Genomic DNA, 14440 nt, shown 5'->3' with positions numbered 1-14440 from the left:
CCCACGACCCATTTTCAATGCCCTGGCTGAGGGAAGGAGGTTCTCACCCAAGATTTGACGGTACAAGACCCCGTCCATCGTCCTTTGATGCGGTGAAGTTGTCCTGTCCCTTTAGCAGAAAAACACCCCCAAAGCATATTGTTTCCACCTCCATGTTTGACGGTGGGGATGGTGATCTTGGGGTCATAGGCAGCATTCCTCCTCCTCCAAACACGGCGAGTTGAGTTGATGCCAAAGAGCTCGATTTTGGTCTCATCTGACCACAACACTTTCACCCAGTTCTCCTCTGAATCATTCAGGTATTCATTGGCAAACTTCAGACGGGCCTGTATATGTGCTTTCTTGAGCAGGGGGACCTTGCGGGCGCTGCAGGATTTCAGTCCTTCACGGCGTAGTGTGTTACCAATTGTTTTCTTGGTGACTATGGTCCCAGCTGCCTTGAGATCATTGACAAGATCCTCCCGTGTAGTTCTGGGCTGATTCCTCACCGTTCTCATGATCATTGCAACTCCACGAGGTGAGATCTTGCATGGAGCCCCAGGCCGAGGGAGATTGACAGTTATTTTGTGTTTCTTCCATTTGCAAATAATCGCACCAACTGTTGTCACCTTCTCACCAAGCTGCTTGGCGATGGTCTTGTAGCCCATTCCAGCCTTGTATAGGTCTACAATCTTGTCCCTGACATCCTTGGAGAGCTCTTTGGTCTTGGCCATGGTGGAGAGTTTGGCATCTGATTGATTGATTGCTTCTGTGGACAGGTGTCTTTTATACAGGAAACGAACTGAGATTAGGAGCACTCCCTTTAAGAGTGTGCTCCTAATCTCAGCTCGTTACCTGTATAAAAGACACCTGGGAGCCAGAAATCTTTCTGATTGAGAGGGGTCAAATACTTATTTCCCTCATTAAAATGCAAATCAATTTATAACATTTTGACATGCGTTTTTCTGGATTTTTTGTTTGTTATTCTGTCTCTCACTGTTCAAATAAACCTACCATTAAAATTATAGACTGATCATTTCTTTGTCAGTGGGCAAACGTACAAAATCAGCAGGGGATCAAATACTTTTTTCCTCACTGTATGCTGAGCACTTGTTGGCTGCTTTTCCTTCACTCTGTGGTCCAACTCATCCCAAACCATCTCAATTGGGTTGAGGTCGGGTGATTGTGGAGGCCAGGTCATCTGATGCAGCACTCCATCACTCTCCTTCTTGGTCAAATAGCCCTTACACAGCCTGGAGGTGTGTTTTGGGCCATTATCCTGTTGAAAAATTAAAAATGATAGTCCCACTAAGCGCAAACCAGATGGGATGGCGTATCGCTGCAGAATGCTGTGGTAGCCATACTGGTTAAGTGTGCCTTGAATTCTAAATAAATCACCAACAGTGTCACTAGCAAAGCACCCCCACACCATCACACCTCCTGCTCCATGCTTCACGGTGGGAACCACACATGCAGAGATCATCCTTTCACCAAAAATCTCAAATTTGGACTCATCAGACCAAAGGACAGATTTCCACCGGTCTAATGTCCATTGCTCGTGTTTCTTGGCCCAAGCAAGTCTCTTCTTCTTCTTGGTGTCCTTTAGTAGTGGTTTCTTTGCAGCAATAAGACCATGAAGGCGTGATTCACGCAGTCTCCTCTGAACAGTTAATGTTGAGATGTGTCTGTTACTTGAACTCTATGAAGCATTTATTTGGGCTGCAATCTGAGGTGCAGTTAATTGCCGATTTCTGAGGCTAATAACTCTAATGAACGTATCCTCTGCAGCAGAGGTACCTCTGGGTCTTCCTTTCCTGTGGTGGTCCTCATGAGAGCCAGTTTCATTATAGCGCTTGATGGTTATTGCGACTGCACTTGAAGAAACTTTCAAAGTTCTTGAAATTTTCCAGAGTGACTGACCTTCATGTCTTAAAGTAATGATGGACTGTCATTTCTCTTTGCTTATTTGAGCAGGCACACCTGTTAATTGAAATGCATTCCAGGTGACTACCTCATGAAGCTGGTTGAGAGAATGCCAAGAGTGTGCAAAGCTGTCATCAAGGTAAAGGGTGGCTACTTTGAAGAATCTCAAATATAAAATATATTTTGATTTGTTTAACACTTTTTGGGTTACTACATGATTCCATATGTGTTATTTCATAGTTTTGATGTCTTCACTATAATTCTACAATGTAGAAAATAGTAAAAATAAAGAAAAAGCCTTGAATGAGTAGGTGTGTCCAAACTTTTGACTGGTACTGTATATGTTTTTACTGTTTGTTCTTTGTTATAGAACCAAAAAGATTGGAGAAGTGGTTTATCCGCACATCTCCATTTTGGATAGATAAATCTTCATGTTGTTGTCTGTTTAGTGTGTTCCGATTTTCCCAGAAGTGGTTAGATTCTATGGATTCTTGAATTACATTGAGCTGATTTCTGACTTATTGTTCCTTCTTTTTCTGTAGTGTATTTCTGTATTGTTTTAGTGATTCCCCATAGCGAAGGCTCAGGTTTTCTGGGTCTCTATGTTTTTGTTGGATAGGTTACTCAATTTCTTTCTTAGGTTTTTACATTCTTCATCAAACCATTTGTTTGCATTCTTCATCAAACCATTTGTCATTGTTATTAATTTTCTTAGGTTGTCTGCTTGAAATGATTTGATAAGGAAGCTGAGAGGTCAAATATACTGTTTAGGTTTTCTACTGCCAAGTTTACACCTTCACTATTACAGTGAAACATTTTGTCCAGGAAGATGTCTAAAATTGTTTGTTTCCTAATAGTTTTTTGGTAGGTTTCCACACTACTTTCCTTCCATCAATAGCATTTCTTAATATTATTCAGTTCCTTTGGCTTTGATGCTTCATGATTTGAGTATTGCTCTGTTCAAGTAGAATGTGATTTTGCTGTGATCTCTCTCTATCTCTCCAATGTTCTTCCAGTGACCTGAGCAAGAATCAAGTCTCTGACATTGCTGCTGATGCCTTCACTGGTTTACGCTCCCTGACTTCACTGTAAGTGAATACGCTGCTGTATCTTAACACACACACACACATACAGTACACACACACACATATACACACACACAGTGTATAAATAAATAAAGACGTCTTCAGTCTCACTGGCAGGGACATTCATTGCGAACAAGATAATTAGAGTCCGGCAGTGGTGGCACAGCGCTCCCCCATGACAGCTGACTCTAAGATGGTAGAACAGCCAGGTGGAGCAGGGCAAAGCAAATTAAAGCCCAGTGTCTAACAGCACAACACAGTGGTTAGGCTAGACATTGTACAAATAGCCGTGTGACGATGGGAGCACAACAGACGCTTCCTTTTAAATCACTGTGATGATGTGACAAAGCCGCCTGCCGACGGACACACAACCCTCTGCATATTAATATAGCCAATCAGCAGACAGGACAGGGGATTCATCTTCCTCTGTCTGTGGTCTGTGTCCCAAATGGCACCCTATGCCCTACAAAGTGCCCTACTTTTGACCAGAGCCCTATAGGGAATAGGGGGCCATTTGGAAAACAGACTGTGTGTCTGGAGGCCTGACGCCAATAACAGCACCGGGCTGAAAGAGACTTCATTTGCTCAGGATGTCATGAAATATTATGTGCAAAGTGTACATGTCATGTACTGTCAGGCTGGGAATGGAAGTACAGAGGGAAACTGATAGTACACATGTAGAATTACAGGCACAAGCACACACACACACACACACACAAACACACACACATCCATCCTTGTTGAGTTCGTCTACAATGTCTGCACTATGTATGTGTCTCTACAGGGTGCTGTATGGGAACAAGATAGCTGAGATTCCTAAGGGACTGTTTGATGGGCTTGTCTCTCTGCAGCTACTGTAAGTACACAGGGTCTCCCTTTGGAAAATTTGGCGCCAGACAAGTGACCGGGAAGATTTTTATTCATCGGACACTTGAGAAATGTACCGGTCATCCATATGCCTTAGGTGCGTAACCCTTTAGGGTGTCACATCTCCTTAAAAACAACCTATAACAAATTACCAAAACACTATTCCTTGTGTTTCTATGTGTAGCAGAATGTTATAGCCTATTGGTTTATTGGTTTTTACTTTCCTAAAACTGTAATTGTCCACCTCACGGTTCAGCTGAGATTCCTAAGGGACTGTTTGATTGACTTGTCTCTCTGCAGCTACTGTCAGTACTACTGATTTATAATATTGTGTATTTCAGTAAGTACACATGTTTTTTCAAGGGTGAACTTACTTTCTTTTTGTGTATGTGTTGCAGAAGCTAATTCACTCTGGCAGAGGGTTGCGATACAGAGCACATAGAGGAGCAAGAGTTAATGTTGTGCCTCATAAAACCAGTCAATCACAAGGAAGCAGAGAGAGTTGAACCTCAAAACCCTTTCAGAGTGTAAAACTGACCATTTGGGCTGATGTGTGGCAGTCAGAGGGAGAAGAGGGGGATGAAACAATGCTTTTATTGTTACTTTTGCGAGAGAGGGAGCGCCGTACGCAACATCATTAACATTTAAATTGGGCCTGATTACAAAGCAGATCTTTTACACCTAGTTTTATTGATGTAGACATAATGACTGTGTTTAATGGTCTAATTTAAGGAAATCTGCTGCTTTTTAATGCTGCTGGCTGTTTGTGCTGGTTGAATCACATACACACATACACACACACTGTAATGATTTGGAGGATGGAGGGGGAATGATTGATGGAGAAATGCAGGATATTTGGGTCCTTTCTCTTCCTGGCATGTCAGCGAGTGTCTCCAGTAAAGTGGACATCAGCGTATTATAAACACACAGCAGTTCAGCCCACTGCCAGCCTGGCTGGTATGGCTGGTATGGCTGGTATGGCTGGTATGGCTGGTATGGCTGGCTGGTATGGCTGGTATGGCTGGGCTGGCTGGTATGGCTGGCTGGTATGGCTGGTATGGCTGGCTGGTATGGCTGGTATGGCTGGCTGGTATGGCTGGTATGGCTGGCTGGTATGGCTGGTATGGCTGGCTGGTATGGCTCAATGCTCTGCTCTGTATGTCTTGTCATCGACGCTAAGGATTTAAATGACCTGCTACATTTAAGTAATTACTATAAGGCCCTGGATTGGATAGGCCTGTTCTTAAACAAGTTTGTTTGAATAAAAACAACTCCCCAAACCAGCGTCTGTTGCCGATCCCAAAAACACTGGGAAATCTTCCTTGTTTTTCTTTCTTTCTTCGTTTTCCAATCCCTCCCAAACGTAATTAGTTCTCCCTGCGAGCAGCCTAATAATGTGTGTGTTTGCTCTGCGGCAAACCCTCATTAGAAAGCCTCTCAATAATTGAACTAACGCTGGTCAATGTTAGTCAACTGTCAGGCAGGCTGAGAGAGAGAGAGAGAGAGAGAGAGAGAGAGAGAGAGAGAGAGAGAGAGAGAGAGAGAGAGAGACAGAGAGAGACAGAGAGAGACAGAGAGAGACAGAGAGAGACAGAGAGAGACAGAGAGAGAGAGAGAAGAGAGAGAGAGAGAGAGAGAGAGGTTTAAAAATCTTCTGAAGTTTTAATTTCCACTTAGAAAAATATATCAACCCCTACACAGATGTCCATTAATGATAATCCACATAATATTTCACATTTCCTGTTTCTGCAGGATTATTTTCCTGCTATAGCAAACTGGCTCAAATTAAGATCCTACATCTGTATGTACATAGAAATAGTACTAGAACCGGTATCCCCATTCAAGTCAATTTAATTAACTGCATGGCTGTGTCCAACCCTGCACCAGACATTCTAGTCTTGCTCTTTCTCCCAGGCTACTACACCTGCTCTAAAACCAGTCAGAAGAGGGAGCAGTTCTTTATTTGATGGTTAAAGTGAAAAATCTAAAACTGGTGGTTTGACTTTAGGGCTTTAGGTATTATGACCAGTGAGAATGTGTCCTTGACAATGTGTCTGTCCTAAGGAAAGGGATTTGGTGTGGTTGTTGTGAGACTGTGGTTCTGAATACAAAGTGTTATGTTTGGGTCAAAACACATGACTGAGGACCGTTCTCCATATTTTCAAGCATAGTGGTGGCTGCATCATGTTATGGTAATGCTTGTAATTGTTAAATTAATAGTGGGGAGTTTTTCAGGATAAAAAATAAATGGAATGGAGCTAAGCACAGACAAAGTCTTAGAGGAAAACGTGGTTCAGTCTGCTTTCCACCAGACACTGGGAGATGAATTCACCTTTCAGCAAGACAATAACCTAAAACACAAGGCCAAATCTACACTGGAGTTGCTTACCAAGAAGACATTGAATGTTCCTGAGTGGCCCGAGGTACAGTTTTTACTTAAATCTGCTTGATTTAAGCAGATTTAAGTCAAAACTGTTCACAAAGCTATACATGGTGTCGCAGTGCGAAATTCAAACATTGCAAATTGTAAAATAAATGTTTGATGGAACAGCCTACTAATCAGCTCTCAATAGATTGTATTTAAATATACAACTGTCCTGTACGCCTACCTGAACCTGCATGACATGAGCCGTCCTCGGCTCTCTCCCAGCTTGGATAGAAAGATGTTGTGTGTAACACCAGTCTATTAATGCCAAATAATACAGTCAGTCCATCCTCAAACCACTAGCTTACTAAGGATTGTTTCATTATGCAGTGTACTATCTATAGCTATATACCCTATTTAGCTGCTATTTAGGAACTTTTTAGAAAAATTACACATCAAATAGTCAACAATTATGAAAAAAGTAGTCGGCTTGAGGATAAATTCAGCCACTATTTATTGTTGAACGGGTTGTGTCTGGGTAATAGCCTACACAAATGGGCTGCAGTATTCAAGGTAAATTAAATAAAATGAAATCAAACTTGAGAGACTCCCCTGCCCCTGGTATCCTGAAGTCCTCCCTTTTTGTGTGCAAATTTTTTCACCACGGCCTGTAGGTCCAGGTTGCGGGCCCGACTGTTTTCTATACTGAGTATTGCCAACCCAGACGGTCTTTCCTGAGACATTGTGCATTTTATGTCCATTAAGCTGCACACAATGTAAACTTTGTTTTGAATTATGCATGTCAAGATATACCAGAGATAAGGGACTGTTGATATTGTAACCACACAACTCAAACGCCGGTTCACCAGTATGAACCAAATCACAAACCACTTTTTTTGTTCAAGCCCTCAAGAACTGTTGTCTGCTAAAGATTATAATATTTTTTTTTTTTTTTTTTTGGGGGGGGGGAGTTAGATCAGCTTTAATATTGATAGATGATAATCTGTTTGCATCTGCCAATTGATTGACTGTCCAGTATCCAGACGACCTGTCCCCAGAGCTTCCTATACAGTTAATCTCTTTCTGTAATGTGTTGAGGCCGGCAATTAAGGAGAATGAGGAGCTCTACTAAAGATGTTGCAGAACTGCTGTATTTGAAGCACCACTCTGTTCTGCCCTGTTTCCCTGACGTTGCTACAGCAATCAAGCTGTTTTTACCATCCCTGTAACTGTCGCTTCAGCAGAGAGATCGTATTCTAAACTAAAACTCATAAAGAACTACCTAAGAAGCATTAGGCTCTCGGTCTGATATGCGCTTTTGAACACCTGAGTAAGCTTCACACTGATGCCATCGTAGCCTTGACCACGGCATTTGTTCACTGATATCCCCTCATACAATCAGTTTATTGTTATTATTTTTATTTTTTTTCAGTCACATTCCTGAAGCCCAAGAAACTAACACTTAGCTTCCTAGTACATATGGAAATTAAAAATGTTTATGAATGACTCTTTGGAGGATTACTGTCAAAATGATTTATTAAATACATTTTAAAAAATAGACCTCGATGACAGGCGCATGGGCCACCAGAGCCTAGGTGGCTGCGGGGGTATCCGGTACACCAGTGGGGAAGACCTGTAAATGGTTGTCTAGCAATGATCAACAACCAATTTGACAGAGCTTGAAGAATTTAGAAAATAATAATGGGCAAATTGCACAATCAAGGTGTGGAAAGCTCTTAGAAATGTACAAGGAAAGACTCACAGCTGTAATCGCTACCAAAGGTGATTCTAACATGTATTGACTCAGGGGGTTGAATAATTATCTAATCAAGATATATTAGTGTTTTATTATTCATCCGTTTTTTTTACAAATGTTAGAATTTTTCTTCCACTTTGGCATTACAGAGTATTTTGTGTAGACAGTTGATAAACAAATGACAATTAAATCCATTTTAATCACACTTTGTAACATAACAAAACGTGGGAAAAGTCAAGGGGTGTGAATGCTTTCAGAATGCCCTGTAGGATCCTGCTCCTCTGAGCCGTTCAGGCTTGCACAAGGCTACTTATAATGGGAATAGGATGCCATTTGGGAAGCAGACTTCAGTGGTCAGGGACAGTCTGGTATTTTGGCTCCAGCAGTTTCCAAAACCTGCTGTTGTTATGTTTGTCTCTTTCCTTTAGTCTACTGAACGCTAATAAGATCAACTGTCTGAGAGTGAACACCTTCCAGAACCTGCAGAGCCTCAGCCTGCTGTCTCTGTATGACAACAAGCTGCAGACCATCAGCAAGGGCCTGTTCGCCCCGCTACGCTCCATCAAGACCCTGTGAGTAGCCACACAGAGACACACACCGTTCCATCAAAACATACATGCACACACACACACACACACACACCACTCTATCAAGACCCTATGAGTAGCTACACACACACACAGACACACGCACACTGACACACTCACACAGACAGGGTTTCTATCCAGCCTATTTAAGCAGAGGACTCAGAAGAGAAAACCAAGATATACGACTATGGATAATATCAGAGAGGCGTCTATTTTGGAAGCTTGTTTTTCTGTTTTATCTGACAATAATTTGAAGCCACTGGAAGCCACAGGGTACGTCATGTTACTTATCTACAGTATATTGCTTTGTTGTGTGAGCTTCTAGCACATATGTTTTTGACAGAAGTGTATAAATATTTCTCATACATACAAATAAGTTTTCTCATGTATGTGATATATTTCTCACGCACCTGCGTGACTCATTCTCAATCTTCCCACTCCTCACTCTCTCCCACTCTCTCTCTCTCTCTCTCTCTCTCTCACGCTCTCTCTCTGTGCATGCTGGGAGTTTTTTTGGAGTTTGAGAGTTCGTGTGGAGGGCTCTGTCTTAACTTATTTCCAGTTATTTTCTTATTTCCTTGGGCTTTTCTTTCATTCTTGATTTTTTAGGTTGGAGGGTTAATGCACTGTTTGTTTTAGCGGTACCCACTGTTTTTTTTCAAAGTTAGGGAGGAAGAGGACAGAGTTTTAGTTTCCTGGGGTTTTGAACGGTGTGGTGTGCGCGATGGCTTCGCAGCCTAGTGTGGAGGAGACGCTGTTGTTATGGCATGGATTCAGGTGTGTTCCTGAGAATGGAATTAAGGTGGAGGAGGTTCTGCTCGCGGCCGGCAAACAGGTAGGAGCTGAATTTATACATTCCGCTTCCAGAATGAACAAAGGTGTGGTTGTGTTCATGAAAATAGCACATTTGGTGGGTAGGCTCATTGCTAGTGGAATATTTGTAAGGGGTGTGTTGGTGCCAATTTCTCCTCTTTCTACCACTTCGACTAGGGTGGTAGTTAGAAATTTGACTCAGTTTATTACGGATGATCAAATCAGGAAAGAGCTGAGTCGTTTTGGTAAGTTTGCTAGCGGTTTTCGTGTACTGTTGGCAGGTCGTCAGGCAGATGCAGTCAAGCATGTTGTTTTGTTATGCAGGCATGTGTTCATGTTTCTGAATAACAATGAGCAACGTTAAATGTGCATTTTAAAGTGAGACATGGGGAGGGGCTCTACGCGGGGTTTGCCAACACAGATAGTCTACGGTGCTTTGAGTGTGGGGATTTGGAGCATAAGAGCGTTGCATGCCCACATAAAGGCCGTAGACAAGGTGAGGGTTCAAGCACCAGTGGGAGAAATCAAGGTCAACGTGCAGGGGGCCATGAGACGCAGGCAGCAGAAGCTGGGCCTAGTTATGCTATAGATGGTGGTGTAGATGAGGCTTGGTCTAGTCATGCTATAGATGGTGGTGTAGCTAAGGCTGGGTCTAGTCGTGCTATGGATGGTGGTGTAGATGAGGCTGGGTCTAGTCATGCTAGAGATGGTGGTGTAGCTGAGGCTGGGCCTAGTCATGCTAGAGATGGTGGTGTAGCTGAGGCTGGGTCTAGTCATGTTATGGATGGTGGTGTAGCTGAGACTGGGTCTAGTCATGTTATGGATGGTGGTGCAGATGAGGCTGGGCCTAGTCAGGTTATGCTAGTGGATGAGGAGAGTATAGTGGGGAAGGGTAAGCGATTAGGAGGGGGTGGAGGAGGGTGTCAAGCGGAAGAGGAAAAAGGGGGAGAAGAATGGAGGTGGGAGGGGAGAGGCTGGTGTGGTCAAAGGCACCAAGGAACCTTTGCCTGGTGACGGGGGGGAGGCCACGACTAGAGAGAAAGGGCAGGTGGTTAGGATGGGAGATGATGAGGAGGGAAGTGAGTCTGAGGAAGAGGAAGATGAGAAGGCTTTCTTTTCAGACTCCTCCTCAATGGGTCAAGAGCTGACAGCCAGTCAGGCAGAGGGGTCAAAGTACACGGTGAGGGAACTGTCAAGTTTCTTGAATGAGACTAAAGGGACAAAGGTTAATCTTGCAAAGATTTTTTTGGGTGATCCGGGGAAGTTTGTAAGATCAGTACAACACGCTATGAAAAATGAGGGGCATGATGTCCTCTCACTCAGGAAACGTTTTAGGTTGAAGAAGTGGGTCACAACTGTGCGTAAGGGTCTACCTTCAGATGCTGTTTAGATGAATCATTTTTTTCTGGCACTGGGGCTTTTGGAGCTTTGCTATTGGTCTCTTTCTTTGCTGGCTTTTCTCCCACTTCTTATGGAGACTCTTCGGGTTGGCTCGCTTAATATAAATGGTGCCAGAGATGCGGGAAAGAGGAATCTGTTGGGTGAATATGTAAAACAAAAAAAAGTACAGGTGTTGTTTCTGCAGGAGACACATAGTGATGTGTTGAATGAAGTTGATTGGGGGCTCTGGTGGAAAGGGGCAAGTGTGCTGAGCCATGGAACAAATGTTAGTGCAGGGGTGGCAGTCCTTTTTGCACCGGCTCTGGCCGTAAACATGTGTAGGGGTAGACTGCTTGTAGTAAAAGCAGAAATTAAAAACAGGTGTTTTGTCCTTATAAATATGCGCCTAACACAGGGAGAGAGATGGGGCGTCTGTTTGTGTGTCTTAGACAGGAACTCTCACAGGTAGCGCCTGAGGAGACGCGGGTGGTCGGCGGGGACTTGAACTGTTTGATGGAAATGGGGAGGATTGGGGAGGACATTCAGGCTCAGTGGGGGTGTTAAGGGACATCGGGCATCTTTAATCAGTTTGACCTAGTGGATGTTTGGCGAACTAGACATCCCAACACAAGACAGTATACATGGGTAAAGGTCTTTGGGGCTACGGTGAGTGCAGCCCGACTTGATCGGTTTTACATAGGAATCAGAGCAATAGGCTATTGGGCGTCAATGGTGGGATGTGGGAAAAGTCCAAATTCTGCTTCTCTGTCAACAGTATACAGCTCTTTCATCCTCAGAGGAGGTAGAGCTGGTGGGGCAAGGCAATGTAGGCCTCCAGGCTAATTTAGCTGAATTACGTAGGGGCCTGGGCAGTTTTTTCCAGGTTAAAGCAAAGGGAGCACTTGTAAGAGCTGGGATGCTCCCAGCTCCTTCGGTTTGGAAAGACAGAGCGGTGAAGCCAAGGGTATGCATTGTCTATGGCTGTCAGATGGGTGGGTGACCTCTGTGGTGGGGGAGATGCGGGAGCGGACTTTGGAGTTTTATAGGGCAGAACTGTGTGATCCTATGTGTGCTCAGGTTTTGTTTGCAGAACTCCCTAAGCTCTCTCTGGCACAGAGGGATTTACATTTACATTTTAGTCATTTAGCAGACGCTCTTATCCAGAGCGACTTACAGTTAGTGAATACATATATATATATATTTTTTATACTGGCCCCCCGTGGGAATCGAACCCACAACCCTGGCGTTGCAAACGCCATGCTCTATCAACTGAGCTACATCCCTGCCGGCCATTCCCTCCCCTACCCTGGACGAATTGTGCGCCGCCCATGAGTCTCCCGGTCGCGGCCGGCTGCGACAGAGCCTGGATTCGAACCAGGATCTCTAGTGGCACAGTTAGCACTGCGATGCGGCGCCTTAGATCACTGTGCCACTCAGGAGACTATGGGATGAAATGGACATTCCCCTGTTATCCCATGAACTGGCAGAGGCTGTAACCCAGATGTCCCCCGGCCGTACACCGGGGGTCGATGGACTCCCAGTGGAGTTTTATTTAAAAAATCTGGGGAATAATTGGACTGGATTTCTTTTGCGTGAGTGCGTTGGGGTAGGAGAGTTGCCGTCGGGCGTCTCTGACTCTCCTGCCCAAAAAAGGGGACTTATGTGAACTTAAGAACTGGAGGCCTGTGGCATTGCTCTGTGCGGACTACAAGATATTTGCCAAGGTACTCGCTAACAGACTGAAGTCCCATCTGGACTCTATAGTATACAAGGACCAGACATATTGTGTACCGGGACGCTCAATCACGGACAACTTGTTCTTAATCAGGGACATGTTGGACTTGTCGAGAGGTTCTAATGTGAACTTTGGACTGGTCTCTTTAGATCAAGAGAAAGCTTTTGATAGAGTGGACCATGAGTATCTGTTTAATGTGATGTTTGGGTTTGGGGAAAGGTTTTTGGCATGTGTGAAGATGTTGTATGCTGGGGCGTCATGTATGGTCAAGGTGGGAGGGGGGCTCAGTAGGCCAGTCTGAGGGAGGCGGGTCATTAGACAAGGATGCCCCCTATCGGGGCAGTTATATACACTAGCCATTGAGCCTTTTTTGGGCCTGCTACGCAGGAGACTGCAGGGAGTCTGCTGGACAGGCATGGGTGTGTTGCCAGGCATAGCAGTGTCAGCGTATGCAGATGACTTTTCTGTGATGGTCAGGGATGGGCAGGATATGCAGGCACTGGAGACTAGTCTGAAGGTGTACGAGGGAGCTTCATCAGCTAAGGTGAGCTGGGGCAAGAGCAAAGCTCTGTTATGTGGGGCATGGAGGGATAGGGCCCTCCCCTCTGCTTCCAGGGAGTTTGCAGTGGGGTTGTGAAGGGCTTAACATTTTGGGGGTGTACCTGGGCTCAAAGAGGTGCGTCAGGAAGAACTGGGAGGGGCTGTCACAGGCAGTGGTGTCAAGACGGGCCAGGTGGAGGTGGCTTCTGTCCCAAGTGTCATATAGAGGGAGGGTGCTGATAATCAACAACCTGGTGGCATCTTCCCTGTGGCATAAACTGGCCGTTCTCAACCACCCCGCTGGTCTGCTCGCAGATCTGCAGCGCAAGGTGGTGGATTTTTCCTGGTCGGGCCATCACTGGCTGAGGGCGGCAGTGTTGAATATGTCCTTACATGAAGGAGGACAGGGCCTGGTGGAACTGGAGAGCAGGGTGGCTGCATTCTGACTAAAGGCGGCGCAGAGACTGCTGTACCAAACTGATGTCGGCTGGAGGGAACCAGCATGCGCGCTGCTGAGGAGAGCTGGCGGATTAGGGTTTGACCGGCAGCTATTCCTCGTGAGGCTGGAGAGGCTGAGTACAGCAGGTCTCTCTGGTTTTTACTCTGCGGTGCTGAGGGCCTGGCAGCTGCTAAGGCCCACACGAGAAGCGGGTGTGGAGCCTGGGCTGTGGGTGTGGGAGGAGACTATCTTCCACAACCCAGCCATCCTTTTGAGATCAGTTCAGTCGGCCAGCCTGCAGAGGCGACTGATGGCAGCGGGTTTACTAAGGCTGGGTGACCAGCGACTGCTGGGAGAGGAGGGGTGGAAAACCCCGGAAGTCCTGGCACAACAAACAGGACTAACATCTCTTAGGCTGCTGGAGAGATTCCTGGGGGAAGTCCAGGAGGCACTGTCTGAGCCGGTAAGTGGGGTGTTTGAGCGGCCAAAGGGGAATGGGCCACCAATGTTTCTGCCACTGCAGGTGACGGCACAGACTGGGGACTGGCAAGGGGGTCTGGAGGACTTGTTAGATTTTAACACTCCGAGCCTGGGGGAGTTTGAAGGGGTGGGAGGTAAAGCCCTCTCCAACCTCTGCATTAAGGTAAGGAACAATAGGAGCCTAACAGGAGTGAAGGCACATCAGTGGCAGGGGGTAAGTGGGGTAGAGAGTATGGGGGGTTTTAGATGGAGGGGGTCTACAAACACCCAGTACCAAAGAGGTCAGAGGACCTCCAGTGGAGGGTTCTACATGGAGCCCTGGCCACAAACAGCTGGTTGGCACGGGTTGACCCGGGAGTCGGACAGGGCCTCCTGTAGCTCAGTTGGTAGAGCATGACGCTTGCAATGCCAGGGTTGTGGGTTCGATTCCCACGGGGGGCCAGTATGGAAAATGTATGCACTCACTAACTGTAAGTCGCTCTGGATAAGAG

At 45.4% G+C, this 14440-nt stretch overlaps 1 protein-coding gene across 1 annotated transcript in view; it reads left to right on the top strand.

Annotated features, from left to right (window-relative positions):
* Nucleotides 1–14440, top strand: part of slit3 (slit homolog 3) — a gene marked incomplete at its 5' end in the record, with an annotated part of 237039 nt that overhangs the window by 176882 nt on the left and 45717 nt on the right. The window contains 3 exons of the mRNA XM_084147010.1: nt 2919–2990; nt 3772–3843; nt 8404–8547. Coding sequence (XP_084003136.1) covers nt 2919–2990; nt 3772–3843; nt 8404–8547 — 288 coding nt within the window. The remainder of the gene's footprint in view (nt 1–2918; nt 2991–3771; nt 3844–8403; nt 8548–14440) is intronic.

This window comes from Coregonus lavaretus (assembly GCF_964263955.1).
Source record: "Coregonus lavaretus genome assembly, chromosome: 29".
NCBI lineage: Eukaryota > Metazoa > Chordata > Actinopteri > Salmoniformes > Salmonidae > Coregonus > Coregonus lavaretus.
This window is presented reverse-complemented; position numbering and strand designations above follow the sequence as displayed.